Genomic DNA, 21,083 nt, shown 5'->3' with positions numbered 1-21,083 from the left:
GGGGGTGTTGGTTTAAACCAAATACTGAAAGTAAAGGTTCACAAACTTTTACCACTCACAAATATGCAACATTGGATCATTTTCCTCAATAAATAAACGAGCAAGTATAATATTTTTGTCTCATTTGTTTAACTGGATTTTTATCTACTTTTAGGACTTGTGTGAAAATCTGATGATGTTTTAGGTCAGATTTATACAGAAATATGGAAAATTATAAAGAGTTCACAAACTTCCAAGCACCACTATAACACACTCTGATCTCTGCACATTATATAAAAGATCTTTGCTTCAAACTTTGGCATTAATCGTTTAAGATCAAAAAGGTTTTAACTTTCATTTCTCAATGTGAGATAATGTTTTCAACTCTGGCATGAAAGGTAGCGGGCGATATGCATTCATTAATCTAATGCTAGAACTTTATTTACAGATGTGTTGACTTTTGTGTAAATAAATACCAGCTCTCTGTATTTAAGTAGGAATAAAAGTTTTTTGTGGATTGCACACATGACGGGTGATTAATAGTGAAATTACGCAAACATCATGAAAGTTCAGTAAACAAAAACGTGAGGTTTTTGCTCGACAGCGACAGGTTGTGTGAGACTGTGTGTGGACCAACCCGTGATGTCCAGGAGCTTATGGGATGTCTCCAATGCATCAAACTGACTTCTTTTCAGATAGAAATGAGCAAACTCCTGAAACAAAGAGTCAACACAATCAGACAACTGGACACAACACGCAGGTACGAAATGAAAAGTGGTATATTTGTAAATGTTGAAAAACTATCTTTTGCAGCTACAAAAAAAAAAATAATAATAATAATTATCAGCAAAAACATAAGAATGCAGTTCTTCCCTGACTGAACAGCTGAACAACGTTCAGGCTGTCGGACGACATGTTTTGCTGGTTTCACACACCAGCAGCCTGCGGTCCACTCACCAGGTGTGGCAGCAGCAGGTAGCAGAGCAGAGTCCCCAGCGTGGCCACACACGGCGTGATGAAGTATCCCAGTGCAGCGGAGTGTCTATCAGGTTTACCTGCAACAACCACCGCTGCCTTAGTGACATGTCTGTTCTGAAGCAGCGTCACACTGATGTTCAGTCTCTTCTCTGCCCTCATGAACAAACAGCAGCCGTCGTCTCTGCTTTTCCACCTGATCGTCATTAAACTTCCATTAAACCTTTAATCAGTGACCATTCTGATGTTTCAACTAGGCCTGTCACGATAACAAATTTTACTGGGCGATTAATTGTCTCAAAATATTTTGATAAACGATAACGTTGTTTGAAATTTAACATTAGTAAAGTCAAATTTAAGAAGAAATGTTGGTTAATTTTTTGTGTAGTGCCTTTTTTCAACACTGGATGGCAGTGTAAGACTGTTTGAACTGAAGGATGGATAGTGAAGGAACGAGCAGCGTGTCTCTAAGAAAAATGGGAGGGAGGCCCCTTGACATGACATGGGCTGTCTCTCGTTCCCGTTTTTTGGTTCTCAAAACGGCGAACGTTCAGTGTGGTTTGAGTCCTTTAGCATAGCATTTGTCACACAAAGCTTTTAATAAAAAAATCAGTAAAGTTCTCAGCTTCTTTCAGCAGGAAAAAAAAACTTTTTACACAAAGGCACGGGCTTCAATCGTGAATTTTGGAGCTTCGACAAGACGGAGTTTTTTTTACTGAAGTCAGCCTGTTAGCTTAGCTTCTCAGCTTAGCTGCTTTTAACAATCCAAAAACGTGATTTTGGACGGTTACAACAGATTTTAAAGAGAAAATGGAAAGGGATGAGTCAGTGAAGAGCACCGGAGTTGAGCTTTTTGTCATCCAGTGTCTTCAGTAGAAAGAGACACACCAAGAAACGATAAAACCGATAAATGAAAATGAGGTCAATAATTTTCATTTATCATGCGACTGATTGATTTATTGTTTATTGCGACAGGCCTAGTTTCAACCTGAGTTACTGCGGTTTTTAAATAAAGCTTTAGCTAATTGTTTACAAAGTACAATGCTTTGTCTTTACTCATAAACCGTTCATGGCTTACTGCGTTAATAATGTGATTTTTGGAAGAAAAACAAAAAGATAATAGCAAATTAATCCTAAAGTGTTTAATTTAACTTTAACTCAACTTTACCCATCTGCAGCATGCTGCTTGACTGCTTCATAATTACACATTTATAATAAAACTTTATTGTCACTGGAAATGTTATCCATTAACATTTTCATCATTATATGAAAATTATGATGTGGTACAAGTACTTTTACATAATTTAAAACTAGTGACTCTCAGCAGCATCATTGTTGGAGTGTGTGTGTGTGTGTGTGTGTGTGTGGTGGGGGGATGGGGCTTGAGTACGGTACTTACTTAAAATGGAGCAGAGCATGGCGACAGCAGCAAAGATCCCAGCCAGACCCTGACCACTCATAAACAGAGTGCTGTAACGAGGAGGAAACAGACCCACCACACCGAACAGACTGCCCTGCAGAACGGCACTAAACACTGCACACACACACGCACACACACATCAAGGTAATTACATCAGAAGTGCCATGGAATGATCATGGTAGTAAACAAATCAATTCATTCATTCGACCTTTATTTAGACAGGTTAATCCCATTGAGCCTCGAGGACTCATTTACAAGAGAGACCTGATTTAACAAAGAATGATGACAACGATGGACAATTATAAAAAGGCGTACAGATGTTTTTGTTGCTCAGAGCTTCCTGAATGAGTCTGGTTAAAGTGTAGCCCACCCAGATGGTTTGGAATCAGACCAGAAGAATCCATCCAGAGGGCATGACTTAACCTTGTTACATCATTTAGACCTTTTTTATTAAACCTTTTTGAAGGAGGAGTGGGGGTGCAGAGATTAGAGGAGGTAAGATTGTGATCAGAAGGTCGATGGTTCGACAACATCTAGATGTGGGTGAGAAAGGTGAAGCACCCACACCTGCCTCCATCCTCATTTGCCCCACTCTGGGCTCTTGAGCAAGGCACTTAACCCCCACCATCTGCTCCCCCGGGTGCCCTGGATGGCAGCTCTCTGCTCCAAACGGAGGCTGTGGGAGCTCGGTGGTTGTGTCGGGAAGGACATCCAGAGTAAAAATAATCACCAAGTCTTCGTGCGCGTTAGTTTACTGTGGCGATCCCTAAAGAAGGGAGCAGCTGAAATAAATAAAATAAAATAAAAATTATGCTTTTTGAGTTGATTCTCATTCCTTATTACTTTACACTGAAGCTCAGCTTCGGTCACAAATCCCCGACACTTGTGTCCCCCCACTCCTCCCTGCCTGCTCGCTCTTCACTTCTCTTGTCTGTTACTTTGGATTGTTGACCCCAGGCACTTGAATTCAGTGGCGGGCACGGTTCCGCTAATCCACTAATAGTGGAACTAACTTTATGATTAGCGGATTAGCGTTTTCGCTAACTTTGAAACGAATCAGCTTCTGCTAAATTTAAATCTGTTAAATGCAAGTCCACTATTTAAAAAAAGGAGACTGGTGATTTCATAGATGGAGCGATGCAATGCTATGCAGAGTTAAGTGCCATCCGGTGATGTCACCACCCTCATAGTGCTTTTGTGACTCCATCCCCCCGACGAGCACTCCACCAAGGGAACGGATCTAGGGGAAACAATTCCTACCCAGCATGCTTTGCAACGCTCACACCGTCTCTGGGACGTGACTCTCTCACACGTTTCACATATCTTTACTTTAATACAAATTAGGGGTTCAGAAAAAAATCGATTCATTAAATAATCTAGCTTCATAGTCCTGGCGATTCTGAATAGATCCTAAAAGCTCCAAAATCTATTTTAAAATACGTTTAAGTTTTATTTTTTTCCGCTTCTACTCTCGAGTGTACTGCATATCACATTACGTGTCCACCCGTCACCGTAGAATTGGGCCGTGTAGGCCACCGTACAGCAAGCTAGTTAGCCAGCTCCCTTTATCTGAATGGAGTCTGCTAGCGTGGAACGGGAGGACAGCGTGATTCAACCCGCTCCTTCGTCTTTAAAAACCATTTCAGATCCTACAATGTTCTGGGGAAAGACGGACGGTTGTTTGTAAGAAGTGTAAAATAAAAACGTGTTGCAGTATTTTGGAAATACGGAAAAATGTGCGGAAGATGAAAAGCGAAAGCAGCAGACCAGAAAGAGTTCCCTCTCCATCTCCTGTTATATCACTAAGGATTTACGAGCAGACAGCTCAGTGGAAGGTGAGGGGTTTAGGTTTATTTTTAATACGCTGGACCCAACGTACGCTATTCCTTCACGTAGCTTTTTTAGTGATAAAGCTGCGTGAAACTCTACCATGAAACAAAAATAAAGTGGGAAACGCTCTGATTAATGCACCAGCTGCAGCTCAAAGGCAAGTGTTATTTTTCATATTATACTAAAACTTATATAGACAAGTTATACAACAAACTTTATGCAATTTGTCTTTTGAACAGGTTGAAGAGAGGACAGGTGAGACACATCGCCTGGAGCCAGTTCTAAATGATACAATTTATGATTTATAAATTACAGTTCAGAAGAGATTTTGTGCAGACTTGCAAAGTTTTGAAATGTTAAAGATTTACTAAATATGAATCAATATGGTTAAGACTGTGAAGTCTGTGTATTTCAAAGTAGTTTAAGTTTTGAAAATATATCAAATGTTAGAGCAATACGATTAAAAAAAACTGTGAAGTCTGTATTTAATTTGGAGTTATAGGTTAATGTACTATGGTAGGCTGAAGTCTGTTCACTTTTGTATTTATATATTTTGAATTATTTGTCTGTGATGGACTGAGACCTGTCCAGGTGTCCCCCGCCTCTCGCACAGTGATGGCTGGACATGGACACCAGTGACCCCCGTGACCCAAAATGGAACAAACGGGTAAAGATAATGGATGGATGGATCAGTCATTCCTACACTTTTTTATTTTATTATTTTATAAAAAGCCAGGCTGCTACTGGTAATTGAACTTACAGAACTTTATGTACTCCTATTTTTGGTATGAATATGAAATTATGCAAAAAGATTTGACACAGTAAAGAACCTAAAATTATTGTTTTAAATAAATGTTCTATTTGTTTACATTGTTGTTTAATCTTTTCATCTTGTCAGTTACATAACCGAAACAAAATTTATGACCATTTCAATAGAAAAATCGTTTCGGAATCGAATCGTGACGACAAAAATCGGAATCGAATCGCCAGACATTGAGAGATTCGCACACCTAAGAATGTTGGTGATGAACAGCAAGTTTGTAGTTAGTTTATAAAAGTAGTTCACCTTAAAGAGGATCACCAAAATGAGTTCATTCATTATAGAAAATGACACGAGGGAGACGCCCGACACACACTGAACGCATCACTCTGCTTCAGCACAGCAGAGTTCTGCTCCTCATCTTTGGTTCAGGTGGACCAGATTAGATTCTGAAAGCTCACCTCTGAACGGGACATGGACGATTTACCTGTGATTTATGGACCGTTCAGAGTTGTGTTCACTGACACTGTTGTCACATTAGTGTCAGCGACAGCAGAATATGAGAAAAGTTAGGGCTTTAGCATTAGAAAAGCTATTTTTTTTAGTTAACAAATTAATGTCCCCCATCCCCTGGATTGTCCTCTGTGGACATTGAGCTCTCCTGTGCCTCCACACCTTCCTACCACTCGTCTGCCTCCTGCCTGAAACCTTTGTTCAGACGTGCGCCTTCTTCGCTCTGGAACCATTGGGTCAGCTCTCCCCACAACTGACTCCTACCTCTACTGGTTCCAGCTCCCTCCCTGGCACATTTCATGATTTTTCCACCTTGTAAATAAACACTGTAAACATACTGAGTCTTGGTATCGGGCAGTCGTTACAATCACCACCATCTGCAGAGCACCAAGTACAGTTTAGAAGATGACATACACGTCACATGTTTTACAAAGATTGGAGTGTGTCTCATTTAGAGTACTGTATTTTTCATCGTAAACGTTGCACCGCCCTATAAGTCGCTTATATACGTCGCTTCGCCGTACAAGTCGCATCTATTACGCGTCACCACTGACAACCCGGAAATGTGTTGTGCCCAAAACCGATTGGCAGCCAAATAGCGGCCGCGGGAGCGTGCGGTTAACACTTAAATGCGCAGAAACGTGAACGTGTAGTAGGCGATTCGCTGTGTATTTCTTTTAAATTTCACAAGATAACCACCTAAAAACAATTATTTGTTTGCTCAACATTATAGCAAAGGCGTGTCTCAGTTGAACTTTTACTTTATAAATGCACTTCAATAGTCAAATTAGCTGCATTTTGCCGGGGCGGCGCAGAGAAATGAAGCTGATTGGACGGTTGCTCCAGGCAGATGACGGTGGCAGGTTATGGCAAGCCGATTGTGTCAATAATAGCCACTTTTACATGATACAACGGCATGCCATACTACTCGACTGCCATCTAGTGGCCGAAAGTGGCAGTGTTCAATATTTTCAGTCAGAATGAATGAAAACGGTCATATCTCAGTCAAAAATTGGTTTATAAATATGAAAAAAATCCATAAATGTCGCTTCAGCGTACAAGTCGCAGGGCATGTAAATTATTAAAAAAACTGCGACTTCTACAGCAAAAAATACAGTATATGCATATTTGTAGCCAATTTAAATGTTCTGTGAGGAAACAATGAAATATGAAGCTAGCAGTCTGCAAGATACGTGGCAGAATGAAATGAAGTCAACAGAAAATGTAAACACAGAGGCAGTAAAATCCTGGATGACAGCAGTCTGACATTAGTGAGCTGGATTAACTGTTTACATTTGTCCATGTTTCACCAAAGAGAAGATTCACATCAAACTTCACCTAATTTGTCAGAAGAATTTGAGAAGGTTGATACACGGGAACTTACTGTTGATGAACCAAATGGTTGCCATGGTGACCGAAAAGAAGGTGTCCGGCTGCATCTCGACCTTGACCAGCCCAGCGGTGAGGGAAAAAAGGAGTAAGATGATGATCATGCTGAAGGCCACCCGGATACGCTCCTTCACCCTGCAGAGAGCATCATCATCATCATTTAGTGAGCCATGGTTTGAAGTTGAGCTTTTTTCCTAACACGTTTCAGCTCTCACCTCTGATACAGGAAAGAGTTGAGCAGAGAGAAGAGGAGCTGGGGCAGCTGGGAGAGCAAAGCCATCCAGCTGTCATAGTTGTATTCTTTCAACGCAACGCCTGATGTGCTGTTAGTGACGGCGTTTGATTCTTTGAGGCGGTCGTTGAAATACTTTGGAGAGAAAGAGTCCTTATCGCTCAACAGATTTGCATAAAGACAACACCGATAAGGCATAAAAATGAGAATAAATAAATAATACCTTGGAGGCTGTAATGAAGAAGTTCCAGGGAAGCAGGGTTCCAACACCGAGAACAAAAATGATAACAGCTACAGCTTGACCCCTGAGGAAACAGAAACAAAGCTTTCAGCAAGAGGAAGATTTCAACTATTGATTGACACAACTGTAAAAGATTCTAGACTCACTGGTCAGAGGGAGGACTTGGTTTCTTTTGGCTCCACATTTTGCAGCTTATGTTTCCTGTATTAAACAAGACCCATAAGTAAGCTACACTTTCACATTATCCGTCACTTTATTAAAGATGTCCGTCCAATGTCATGCAGGCAGGACAAAATAGTTTCAGTGCATACTGGAGCTAGCTCTAAAACGGACACCGAATCATTCTCTATTGAAGAACACAGAACCCACATCAGAATACAAACTAGAAAATAAAAGGTCACCCCTCGCTGGTCATTAGAAAAATTTAAAATGTTCACTTTGGAGAGCTATCCATCACCTATACCCACTTCTTCCTTTTTGGGTCATGGGGTCACTGGTGCCCATATCCAGCAGTTACTGTGTGAGAGGCGAGGGACACCCTGGACAGGTCGCAAGTCCATCACAGGGACACATAGAAACAAACGAGACAAACAACCATTCATTCTCTCTCATCTGGGGACAATTTAGAGTTATCAATCAGCCTAACATGCATGTTTTTGGTCTGTGGGAGGAAACTGGAGTACCTGGAGAAAACCCACACAGCATGGAGAGAACATGCAAACTCCACCCAGAAAGGTCCCCGGCCGGGATTTGATTCGGCAACCTTCATGCCGAATCAAATCAACCTTCTGTTGATATGACCTGCACATGTCCAGTCGGATTATAATTAATGATTCATATAGTGTGTAATAGGAACCATATTTAAATTAGGGATGCACAATATTATCGGCATGGTATCTAGGGCTGAAACGATTCCTCGAATCATTCGAGGACCTCGATTACAAAAAATCCCTGAGGCAAATTTATCTGCCTCGAAGCTTCGTTAAACTATTCAGAGCACTGTGGTCTAGCCGGAAGGTTTTGTGTTACACAACGCTAGCGCTTCCGCTAACACTTCCGCTGACGCGTATGTGCCAAGTTTGTAGCAATGGAGGGAGCGGAGACTGCGTAGAAGAAGAGCCCCGAAAATAAAAAAAACTGTCAAAAGTTTGGGAACACTTTAGGCTAAACAGAAAAGACAACACAGCTCAATGCTTCCACTGCAAAGCAGAACTGGAGTCACCACAACAGCACGTCGTCCATGTTGCAGCGTCTGAAGACAAAACACCCGATGTAGCATCAAACTCGTCCGCAGCTCTAACAGGTATCGTGTTCCCTCTTTGCAAAAGACGTTCACCTAAATGTGTGATAATCTGTCATGTTATAGATGTAAAATGAGGCTTATTTTTGCTAATGTTAAATCTACTGACTAATCATTGTGGCTGCCTGGCAGAGTCTGTACGAAGTGTGAGGAAAAAAACTGCAGGACTTGATGCAAGTTTAACGATAAAAGCAGCAACAGACTGACACATGTAGTTATTGCTGTACTTCCATCCTGACTTAAATTACATATTTAGGGTTCAGGTTTCTCAATGAACACTAATTTCAATACTGTTACTTTAATGTCTTAATGTCTTGTGTATATATGTATGCGTATGTGTAAATGTGTGTGTATATGTACACATCTACTGACTGTGAAACTAATTGCCCCTCGGGGATAATAAAGATACTTGAATATTTCAAGTGTAAGTGTATTTACATGAGTTAGTAGGATTTTTTTCTTCTTGCTACTGTTTATGACTTAAACTGGGATTAATCTGCATTTATTACTACTGTCATATTTATTTATAGCTCAGCAATCAAGACTAAATAATAATACAGTCTGCAGAACTCAATGTACAAACTCAAACTGTACATTATCCATCTTACTCAGTTTCTAACATAAAGATTTCATTCAGTTTTCCAATCCATAAAAATTATTTACAGCATTTAGATTTTTATGTGATGGTTAAAAATAATTCAGTGACAGAGGGTTTTAATTAAAGCATCCTCAAACCTCACACATAAATAAAAGCTTAAAATGCATTTATATCAAATACAACTGACTAATGTTACTTTGATTACAGCAGGTCATCAGAAAGTCTAGATTACTTAACAATATTACATAATTTTATAATATCCAGTGAAGTAAACTGGAAAATTTATTAAGGCATAACAAACAAACAAATGATAATTTTCTTCTTCTTCTTCTTTTCAGTAAATGCAGAGTCATACGTTGGACAGCTTCGTACAAACGGCTCCAGGATGTTGGTTGTGCAGCGGCTGAGTTCACAAACAGCATTTTAAATGTGATCATCACAGACATGCAGCCGCTGTCCGTGGTGGAAGATGAAGGATCCAGAAGATCATCTCCACCTTCAATCCAAATCATGTCCTTCCTTCCAGATCCTACTTTGTAAATTCCATTCAGTTTTCCAATCCATACAAATTATTTTACAGCATTTATTTTTATGTGATGTTTGAAAATAATTCAACTTAAGCAATAAAATGTTTTAAAAAGAGGAATTAAATGGGTTGTTTTATTTAATGTTCTTTTTTTCGTGTATTTGTATCACTCTAGTTACTGCAGAACCTGACAAATTATGTTTTCGATTACCTGATTAATCGCCAGAACAATCTATAGATTACTCGATTACTAAAATATTTGTTTACAACAGCCCTAAGGCCGATATTAACGTTAAAAATTCAATATCGGACATTCCATCAAATCAAATAGCCGATATAAAAGGCGCTGTTTTTGCCTGCAGCGACAGCACAACGTGATGACGTTGCAGCGGAGAGGAAAATTCAAAATGTCGGTGGTGTGGAAGTTTTATTTTTTGTTGGTGAGGATGTCGGATTCCCAAGATTTATGGACTACGTCTCTACATTGTCCCCAGTCGGAGATATTTTTCTGACGTAACGTTACCCGAGTTACAAGTCGTCATTTCCGATGTCATTGAGAAGCTAACAGCTGATAGCACGACTTGTTGGGTGAGTTTTACCACAGACATTTGGATGTCAAGTGTTAGCCCCGTTAGCATGATTAGTCTTACGGCACAATGGATGGACAAAAACTTTGAACTTAAAAAGGCTGTCCTTCATGCACAGGAGTGCAGAGGATCCCACACTGCAGCTATAGGAACCTGGAACAAGAAATGAGACAGCATCACAGGTGACTAATGCTAATAAATAACATTTAACACTTTTCATTTAATATAAGTTAAAGTGCTTTGCATATCATATGGCTGTTACTGAATATATGTCACTAGCTCTTTCAGCTGTTGCACAATTTTTGTAGCAAATAATCCTAAATAAGAGTTCTGACTAGGGCTGTATACCGAACTGAGGTTCTTTTATGGCACCGACCGAACGGCGTCAATCGGTGTATGGATTGAAACGTCACTCTTTTTTCGGTGTCAAGTTTCGGTATTGGATGTAACGTGTCACGTGGTTTCAGCACGCCGGCAGGTAAAACGCAGACATATGACAAACAGACTACATGATTACACCTAGAGCTGCCCTACAGCTTGTATGTATATGGTGCTGGTTACGCCCACAGACGGGGTTCACGTGTGCAGCGCGTGTGTTGTCGAACAGCTTCGACAACACACGCAACTTTCTGCTTACGAGCAGAAAAAGTTGCTCCGTGTTTTTCTGCAAGGAGAGAGAAGGACAGCAGCCTCCCCTCCTCCTCTCAGCATTAAAGTCAGCCTGTGAGTGTGAGAGAGCATGAACAGCCTGAATCAACTTTCTACGACCGGACTCCTCTTCATCAAAGAACTCCAAGGACAGCTTTGTGTCTGGGATTTCAGCTGGTAAGTTTATGTTTGTTAACGTTACTGCAGCTTAATACATACATCGCAGTGAATTGAACTAGAATCCATGAAATGCTAACTTTGAGATATTAGTGTGTAAAATGTATTTTATTTATGTAGCTAGCTAAACTCAGAAGCTAACTAAAGATACCATACCACTTTATTTATAGAGCACTTAAAACAGCGACAAGGCCAACCAAAGTGCTGTACAGACAAAACAAGATTGACAGTAACAGATGAAGCTTGGCTTGTAAAAATGTGCTCATCCATCGGATCAGCTGCTTAAAAAGTTCAGATAATCTTCACCGTTTGTTTATGTTTTCCTCACAGGAGCCTCTGACCCTGATGTGAGGACAGAGAGACAAAAGAAAAACAAGGTGGGGCCACAGGACAGTCAGAAACTTTGTTGTTAAAAGTTTGCTGCCTTTTTCTACAGTGGAGGCTTCATGGTGGAGGTAAGTAAACTTTAAAGGATAATGTTGACCAGTTAAACTTTTATTTCTCAGCTCAGATAATGTTTTTTATCAATAATAACACAAACGTTATTGTTGATGTTTTGTTCTCATGTCAATTAGGGAGATGATCAGAGCCCTAAACCCCAGAGAATCACAGAGAAGATTCAGGCAGAGACACAGAGGTGCAGAAGTCTGCATCAACTCTACCTCAGTGAATCCAGTGACCTGCTGGTGGAATGTGAGGGACAATATGTCAGTGCTATCAAACTGACAACCAGGTATCTGTGCGTGCAACAAGCATCATCTATAGCTGGTGTGCCCAACCAGTCGCTCGCGGGCGACCGGTCACCCGCGAGCTGGTTCCCAGTCGCCCGCGAAGCGAAACCTTGACTTGTATTCTCACAGACAGAGTCTCGCGAGTTTTGGGTGCGGTGACACAGCGCTCTCACGAGACTTGAGGCTCAGTAGTGGAGTAATGTCGGTGCGCAGAAAACATGGATGGAAAACTAGCGAACAAGCAAACGAAAACTTATTATTTTCACACAGAGTGGGAGGAGGAGTATTTTTTTGTTTATTCTAATTCGAAGTCCATTTGCCTCATCTGTAATTCGAGCGTTGCCTTACCCAAAAAGTGTAACTTGGAGCGGCATTTCAAGACGATGCACAAACGGTTTGAGACAGATTTCCCTCTTAAAAGTTCTTTACGGACTCAGAAAGTGCGGGAGCTAAAAAACAAGCTTGCAGCCCAGCAATCAGTCTTCACTCGGCCCAGCACAAAAGGTAAAGCTGCTACGATAGCTTCCTACCGTGTTAGCCGCATCCTGGCTCAACATAAGAAGTCTTTCAGCGATGGACAAGTTATGAAAGAAGCGTTTATTGAGGCTGCAGATGCGCTTTTTCATGATTTTAAAAATAAAAGTGAGATCGTAGCTGCTATTAAAGACGTGCAGTTGTCCAGACAAACAGTGACACGGCGATGTGAGGGAATGGCTGTGGATGTGGAGGAGCAGCTAAAAAAGGACGTGGAACAATGTGAGTGTTTCTCTCCAGTTTGATGAGTCGACAGACATGGTGGATGTAGCCCAGCTGTGTGTTTTTATCAGAATGGCCTTTGCAGACATGAGTGCAAAAGAGGAGCTGCTCACCATCTTGCCTTTGAAGGGACACACAAGAGGAGAAGATATTTTTAATGTGTTTATGGAGTTTGTTAATAAAAGCAACTTGCCCCTCTTTAAACTAATTTCTATAACAACTGATGGCGCTCCAGCAATGACTGGTCACACCAGTGGATTTGTTGCACTCTGCAAGCAGAATGATGCTTTCCCAGACATTTTGCACTATCACTGCATCATCCACCAACAGGCCCTGTGTGGGAAGATTTTAAACATGAAGGAAGTGATGGATGTTGCCATGAAAACTGTGTGCTCTATAAGGGCCAGGAGTCTGCAGAGGAGGTTGTTCCGGGCTCACTTGGAGGAGGCAGGAGCAGACCACACAGACCTGCTGCTGCACATGGACGTCAGGTGGCTAAGCAGAGGTAAATTTCTGGACAGATTCAGTGAGCTGTTGCCTGAGATCAGGGATTTTCTGAAGCTGTCAGATCATGGTGAACATTCAAAACTAGAGGACACCCAGTGGCTTTTGGATTTAGCCTTCCTCACAGATCTCACCAGCCTGCTCAATGAACTGAATTTGGAGCTTCAGGGAAAGGACAAAAACATAATCCACATGATCAGTTCTGTGAGCACCTTCAAAAGCAGGCTGCAACTGCTCACAAGTCGGCTGCAACGCAGGGACCTGCGAAACTTCCCACACATGGAGGCAGAGCTACAGCGCCAAGGGAAAGAGGTCCCACAACTGGACAGTGCACACTATTCTAAGCAGGTTCAGAGCATCTCAGCAGAATTTGAGAGACGATTTACTGACTTTTCCTCCATCGAGCCTGTTACCAGCTACATGTGTTATCCTTTTGGAAATGTTGATGTGGATGACATTGTGTCCAAATTGGTGTCCGTGTTTCAGCTGGACAGCTCTGGTGTTGAAAATGAGGTGTTGAGTCTGCAAAATGACATTGGGATCAAATCCAGAGCATCACCTGGCGTGGATGGAGAGTTCTGGAGTCTGCTGTCAGAAGAAAAGTATCCTAACATCCGAAGATGTGCTTTGAACTTAACAGCACTTTTTGGATCTACCTACCTGTGTGAGTCTGCTTTTTCACACATGAAAATCATCAAGTCCAAAAACAGATCCACAATGAATGATGATCATCTGGAGACCTGCCTGCGCCTCGCAACCACCTCATACTGCCCAGCTTATGAGACCCTGGCCTCCTCCTCTCAGTGTCAGAAGTCCCACTAAGGTAGAGACACATTTATTTTATACAGCTTGCATAAAAAGTTGTCTCCTATAGACACATCACGTTCTGTTTTATTTACTTTAAAGAAGTGAGGAGTAGGGATTGATGAAAAATTATGTTTGTTGATAATGAGACTGGACGAGTAGCTCTCGGCAAATTGCCGACTTCAAAAGTAGCTCTTGGTTCAAAAAAGGTTGGGCACCCCTGATCTATAGCCTCGGAATGAACATTTTCTACTGCTGGAGACACCATCAGCCAGGAGTGGGCTTGTTTGTGTCCACAGAAAACAGACATGTTGATGTTTCTGAAGAAAAACTGTTCAGTGAAAAGGTCCTCATTGTGTAGCAGTGAGCATTAGACACTGATGTGTCACTTGTTGTTTGCAACTGTTCTTTTGAACTGGAAATTATTTGTTTATTTTTATGTAAGAAAACTGCTTGGAATAGAAATACCAAAGTTAAAAAATAAAATTCACAATATGTACTGTAATGTGTAACGTAATTTTATTCTTGTTAGAATTAATAGTAATTACAAAATTGGTACCAAAAAGAACCGTCCAGGAATCGACACCGGTACTGATTTTTTAGAAAGGTACCCAGCCCTAGTTCTGACAAAGGAACAGGAATGCGCGATATATATGGTATACGGTGGAAACAATAGAAATTTAGCCTACGATAGAGATCTGTTTTCTATCGGCTAACCGCAGTAATGATGTGTCTGATGTAAATTCAGAGTTGTCAGTTTAATTGTTACTTTTTTTTAGTTGAAAACTGTGCGTAAGTGGTGTTCAAGTGTAAAATCAGAGCTGTTAGATTTAATCGTTTATTTTTTCAGTTGAAAACTGTGCGCAAGTGGCGTTAAAGTATTTTTTTCGAGAGCTAAGTAGCGAAGCTACAAGCTAACTACGGCCGGCTTGCCGAAAGTTTTTTTTTTTTTTTTTATTAAGCGCTGGTCAACTTTAGAGAAACCTGCTCTCTGATCTGTGAAAAGAACGCTGTGTTGTGTGATTTTACTGCGAGACCCTCTGGTCAAAGCCACAGACTCATTTTGTGTCAGCTCTCCATTAAAGCAGAAGGAGGCGCCCACTAGAGGGTTGGAGGGTGAAGTGTTTTCAGTGTAAAATGCTGCTCTGTTTCTGTTCATTTCTTATTCATTTCTTAAATAAGACTGGAAACTTAAGAGTTAACAACACATTCCTTTGTTTAAAACATATGACTAAAACTACATTTGATATCTTTTGCACTGTTTTGCACTACAAGAAAGAATCCTAATACTTGATTTGTTTATTATTTAAAAACTCTCTGGACCTAGTAGTGGAATTTTTTTAATTCAAAACATATGATGGCAAAAGGACACCCTGTGCTTTTTTTAAGTTCCTATTGCAAGTTTTATACCAAAAACATATTGCGATATATATCGTTATCGCCACCCTTCACAATATATATCGTGATATGAATTTTATGCCATATCGCGCATTCCTACAAAGGATCATATATAAAATATCGTTATCTGCATCGGTTATCGGCCAAATAAGTTTTAACATATCAGCATATCGGCCAAAAATCCAATATCGTACATCCCTAATTTAGATCAACTATTGATAAGTGTGGAATTATGAGTCCAATATTTCAGTATTAAGTCTGTCTGATTAGAGTTTAAAGGTTAATTAAGGCAAAAAGTTCCGTTTTTTATTTTGTATTCCAAAACAAGCTGTGGGTTGACACTAGAGCTGTCACTGATTTCTAACTTGAACCTGGAGCTTGGACCGGACCGACGGCCATGAGTGCTTAATGTGCAGACCGGGGCGGGCTTTCGATTGCGTCAGCGGACGCGCGCTGCTGACAATCCAATTATATGGCAACATGGTTAGCCATATAATCACCTGCTGCACGCGGCCATTTGTCCGCGTGCTGACCGGCCTTTAAAGAGGTAAAAAAATAAATAAAAATCAGCTTAAGTACAGAAAGAGATTCAAACAAATTAAGTCATCTTTTTTTGTTCCTTTAGAAGGTGGTGGTGTAATTTAAAAAAGATTCAGCTGCCCTCAGCGGACGCGTGCGGCCAATGACCCAAACAGGCGAGATCAAAATATCTGACATGTCAGAGCAGGGTCCATGTCTGAATAATAATAATAATAATAATAATAATAATGTCATCACAATGTCAGCACTGTATGTTTCCATACAATGGCGAAATTAGTCTCTGCATTTACCCCATCCACCACCAGGTGGTGCAGTGGGCAGCTATTGAAAGCGCCCGGGGGGCATTTTGGGGGTGAGGCATGCTGCCCAGAGACGCCACGTGATGTGCAGTGACTGGGGATCGAACCTGGGACTTTCGGGTCCCAAGCCGGCTGCCCTGCCTCTACACCATCTCGGCCCCCATAACGCAGAATGCAGTAGAAGCAGGGATTTAATGCGCTCTGACGACCATGAAAGGACAAACACCCCCTCAGCTTCGATCTCCACCGACCGTTAATAACTAAATAAGCAGTCAAAGCTTAATTAAAAATGTTGGGGGGCGGGTCAGGGCCTGTAATTACTGTCAATTTGCCAGGTCAGGTGGGGTTCGGAAATGATGGCTATGGGCTGGGATCGGGTCAAATTTTTTGGGACCGACTGCAACTTTAGCTGGCACCCAAAGGTGTTATTTTCTTACAAGTGATGCTGCTGCTGAGTATCACTGGTGCTCACCTACATCTAGTCTCAGTCGTACCACGAGGCCTCAGTTATGTCTGAATTATCTAACCATGGTCTCACCCACCAGCTTCCTGCTACTGATGGGGACTGTTTGTCTTTGTGATCTTCAAGTAAAGTCCAAAACAAACCCACAGCAGCAACTTGTACATCAGCTTCTTTTAGCTCCATGTTTGTGGAATAAATGACAAAATGTTGGTCTTATATCAAGACACATTATACGACCAGAGTACACAACTGGTACTGAAAAACCTAAAGACGTTGATACAGCAAACAAGCGCCACTTGTACTCAGACAACACAATATAAACACAACAACAAGCACAATACACTGTGAACACACACAGCTTTACGAACGCTGAATATGAAGTTTCTATCATGCCACAACATGTTTGGACATTTGGCCTGGAATTACTGAAGATCAGCCTTCATGAACACGCATTTCAACATTTGATAAAAATGAAAAGAACAAACACAAAACAGAGATGGGACTCGTTTTTCTGGCCTTTTTACAAACCAACTTTTTATGTTTTACATATTATAACCTGCGTGCTAACTTTATTTGTAGTCAGGTTTGGTAGATGGCTACAAATATTCTATTAACCGTGATAAACAAAAGCTTTGTTACTAATCTTGAGCTTTTAATTTAGCAAACAAACATCTGATACAAACAAAGCACCTATTTAGGAATTAATCTGCTGAAATTAAGGATTTTTGGTCCTTTTTTAAATATGGTACATAAGCCCCATAGTTACAAATTTAATGACAACAACAGCTAATAATTTTAGTTTTGAACATCAAAGTTTCCAGGTGACCCTTGTAAACAGCAATGAAAGTTCTATTTCATATAGGCTTCGCCCTTTAAGGCTGTCGCTGATGGGTTTATCCCGTTATGCAGAGCATAAGCACTGAAAAAATTAGTCCACGCCCACCTGCTGTGTGGGCCCCACCCGGTCCGTATAAATTACGTTAAGAGCGGGAAATCGGCTCCCATTTTTTCTTCAGCGAGCTAATATAGCACTGTCAGAAGAACAAAGAAGATAAATTGTGTAAATGACCAACCTTGTGAAGGATGCTTGGCCCGGCAGTCGACCTCCGGTCGTCCGGTGAGTTCTCCTCCCCGAGGAGAAGATGACAGCAGTCTTATTCCAAGGTAAGCGTCGAGGAACATTTCCCAGTGACAGGTCACTACACGCTGGACAACGCCATCTTGTGTTTTTCCTCTTATCGCCGACCCTCGGGGCGAACCGGATGGTTCCTCCGGGGCAAGGCGTGCTCAGCTGCAGCCCCCGCTGCTCATTCCCTCCTGGGGAGCGTAGTGTAGGTGGAGGGGGGCTGAGTGAATGCTCACCCCATCCCACCTCGTTTCGCATCGGCGATCACACCGCTCCCGGCCGACAGCGCCCTCAGGGGTTGCCCGGCGGAACCCAGGAGGAGGCTGACATGAAGGGACCCCCCTTTTTTCTACGTCCCTCGCCTTTTCCCGCCAGTTTGGATGATCGGCGGAAAGGTTATTTTTCACTGGGCTCCACTGTGGCTCACCGTCTTGATCCATACGGCCTCGCGTTCCAACAGGACGTTCGACGGGCGAGGCCGCAGACGGTTCTTTCCTGGTAGATTAGAGGAGTCGGTCCCCAGTCCGCTCCCATCACCAGAGTTGAGGGATTCACCGAGCGGGGCTATTCTTCGGTAACCCCCCCTGGAGCCAAGCCTCGCGGAAGCTTCCGGAGCGAAGCTGCCCAGGTCGGAGCAGCGTCCCGTCCCTCCGGAGGAACACGAACCAGACGGCGAACACGCTCTCAAATCGAGCCCACCAATGTGTTTTCAGGCAGCCGCAGTTAGCAACAACGTGCGCTGCTAGCATATAGCATGTCCAAGGGACTGAAGGCCGCAGACCTGCCTTGGAGACGAAGAACTCCCTCTGTAAGGCAGCTGACGCCAGCTCAACATGTGTGCCTCTCCCACGGTTTGCCTGTCGAGGACTGCAGCGCGGAGGACGATGATCCAACGACCCGCCTGGCTTCGTTACTCCCCTCGCTGCCGGAGAATCTGCACAAGACCTGATGAAGCCCATCGCGGACGCGCTGTTCAGAGCAGCTTCAAATCATGCTGGCGAAGTGAAAGTCGGAGGAGGTGCCAGAAGCTGTGCACCACCTCATCAAGCCGCGCGGCCCACCCCGTCCCGCTGGAGGGACCGTCGCGAGCAAGCCTCGACTTTTCCACGGCCGCGGCTCTCGCTGAGTTCCACCACCAGCCCCGCCCGTCAGAATCCAGCCCTCTTCACTCCGGCAGCCTGCAGCTCAGCGTTTCCCCAGAGTTCGCCTGCAAGACAGCGCTCTGGGCAAACAATCGCAGAGCTCATGAGAGAGAAAGCTCTCAAAATGACGGTCTCCGGAGGGTGTGTGTAAAAGTGACACGAAAGTTGAAATAAATCATCATTAATGATCAAAGTGTCTGTTTTTTAGCCAGTCTGTAAGCCCGGATGAGCTCACAGCGGCCGCACACATAAGAGACGGTGTCCTTTATAAGGCTTTTTAAACTCACCGCCGCTCCAAGACATTACTAGTCGCTTACAGGGCACGATGGTAAGTGAAAATAACTCGTTATAATCCCGGGCTGCACGTTTTTCACCCAAGCGATGTCAACTCGCACTCGTGGGATGAAACAGCCCCACACACGAGCCGGTGTCCTTAAATAAAGGTTTTTAAACTCACCGTCGCTCTAAGACATGACGAGTCGATCACAGAACAGCCTCCACACATGAGCCGGTGTCCTTAATTAAAGGTTTTTAAACTCACCGTCGCTCTAGACATGACGAGTCGATCACGGCACAACGGTAAGCGAAAATAACTCATTACCAACTAGAACTGCACGATCCTCACTCAAGCGGTGTCAACTCGCACTTGTGGGATGGAACAGCCTCCACATGAGCCGGTGTCCTTAAACAGGGTTTTAACTCACCGCCGCTCTTGACATGACGAGTCGATCACTAAGATGAACAGCCTCCATCCAACGGCGCTGCGTTGATGCTGGCGCACACACACAGCTGCCGGCGCTAACCAGCTCACATCGGTATAAATGTGGTCCGCAGGCTGGTTCGGGTGGGGGCCCTTCTCTCTCACAAGAAACGACACCCGTCTCGACGAATCAACGCGGGCAGCCGTCACCACCGCGTCTCAGCTTTCGGCAGCTCACCGCAGCTAAACGTGAAGCAGCTGAAGAACCCGGTAATGAGTCCCGCCTCCCTCCAGCGCGCGCCCCTCCAGCGAGAGCGGCGCGCGTCCCTCCAGAGAACAACGGGTGCTCCCGCGGGGCTAGCAGCCTTCACTCCAACAGCACGGCGTAAACGAAGTCACGCCCTCCGCCTTTTCAACGTTCGCACAGCGACGTCAAACGCGCAGCCCCACCGCGTCATCAGCTGTCACACGCTTCGCCTCAGCACAAGTCTCGCCCGGGATCACACAGAAAACATTCCCGCGATGCATGACGGCGGTTGAGGGGCGGACGGCTGACAGCCGTACAAAACATGACACATCACTTAACGCACGTTCACCCTACGAACGTTACGTAGAGTGGCTAAAACATGCTCGCCGTTTTTCAGATGGATGGACAAGGTTTTATGCAAATGGTACAAGTTACAGTTTGCAACCCGAACCCCTCCATTCAGAGGAGTTATAAAAACGGTCCCGTCATCATCAGACTAAATCTCATCCCTAAATGCAGAAATCCAAGTGTTTTCTGATAAAAGTAATCTACAGAGTTCCCCAAGGGAGAGAAAACACAAGGTTTTTACTCACGGATCGGAGGGGTGAGACCGTTCTTGGATCTGTTGTTTAACATCCAGAGAACGCATACCGATCATCCTAACACAGAGACGAGAGTTTTTGTTTTACCTGGATGATCTGCTGCTCCTGTCAATTCAGACAGGAGGCGCTGATGCAGGATCAGGTGTTGACATCACACCTGTTAAATCTGGGCTTCGCCATAAATTGGAAGGAAGCTCGATTATTCCGGCCCAGACATTTGTTTCTGGGAGTGGAATTAAATTCAACCACCATGAAAACTCTTTTATCACAAACTAGATTCGACACTTTTTAAAAAGTCAACTCAGCCACGTAAGACCTGGCAAGTTATAAAAGCTGTTGGAAATGATGTCACTCACACAGTGTTTTCCACTGGTTTGTTTCACATGAGACGCCTCCAGAGGTGTTTTGCACGTCTGCATGTGGATCCAGTAAAACAAACGACGGATGATTATTGTCCCTTCCTCTGTGGAAGCAGACCTCCGACTCTGGGGAAACACCTTGTTTTCTGTCAGAGGGAGTCCCCCTCAGCAGACCCACGTCACGGGTCAGTCTTCACGGACACGTTGCTGTCAGGCTGGGGGGGGGGGGGGGGGGGG

The 21,083-nt window shown here is 43.2% G+C and overlaps 1 protein-coding gene across 1 annotated transcript in view; it reads right to left on the bottom strand.

Annotated features, from left to right (window-relative positions):
* LOC119423205 (equilibrative nucleoside transporter 2-like) overlaps nt 1-7,523 on the bottom strand; it is a 13,847-nt gene extending 6,324 nt beyond the window's left edge. The window contains exons 1-7 of the mRNA XM_037690610.1: nt 7,486-7,523; nt 7,322-7,403; nt 7,082-7,233; nt 6,862-7,001; nt 2,354-2,488; nt 937-1,034; nt 617-692 (exon numbers count right to left, since the gene is read on the bottom strand). Of these exons, the coding sequence (XP_037546538.1) occupies nt 617-692; nt 937-1,034; nt 2,354-2,488; nt 6,862-7,001; nt 7,082-7,233; nt 7,322-7,403; nt 7,486-7,523 (721 nt within the window). The remainder of the gene's footprint in view (nt 1-616; nt 693-936; nt 1,035-2,353; nt 2,489-6,861; nt 7,002-7,081; nt 7,234-7,321; nt 7,404-7,485) is intronic.
* Between the last annotated feature and the right edge of the window lie 13,560 nt (nt 7,524-21,083).

The sequence above is a fragment of the Nematolebias whitei genome, chromosome 16 (genome assembly GCF_014905685.2).
Source record: "Nematolebias whitei isolate Nwh7 chromosome 16, NemWhi1, whole genome shotgun sequence".
NCBI classification, from domain to species: Eukaryota; Metazoa; Chordata; class Actinopteri; order Cyprinodontiformes; family Rivulidae; genus Nematolebias; species Nematolebias whitei.
The sequence above is the reverse complement of the archived record's forward strand: the minus strand, read 5'-3'. Positions and strand labels throughout refer to the sequence as shown.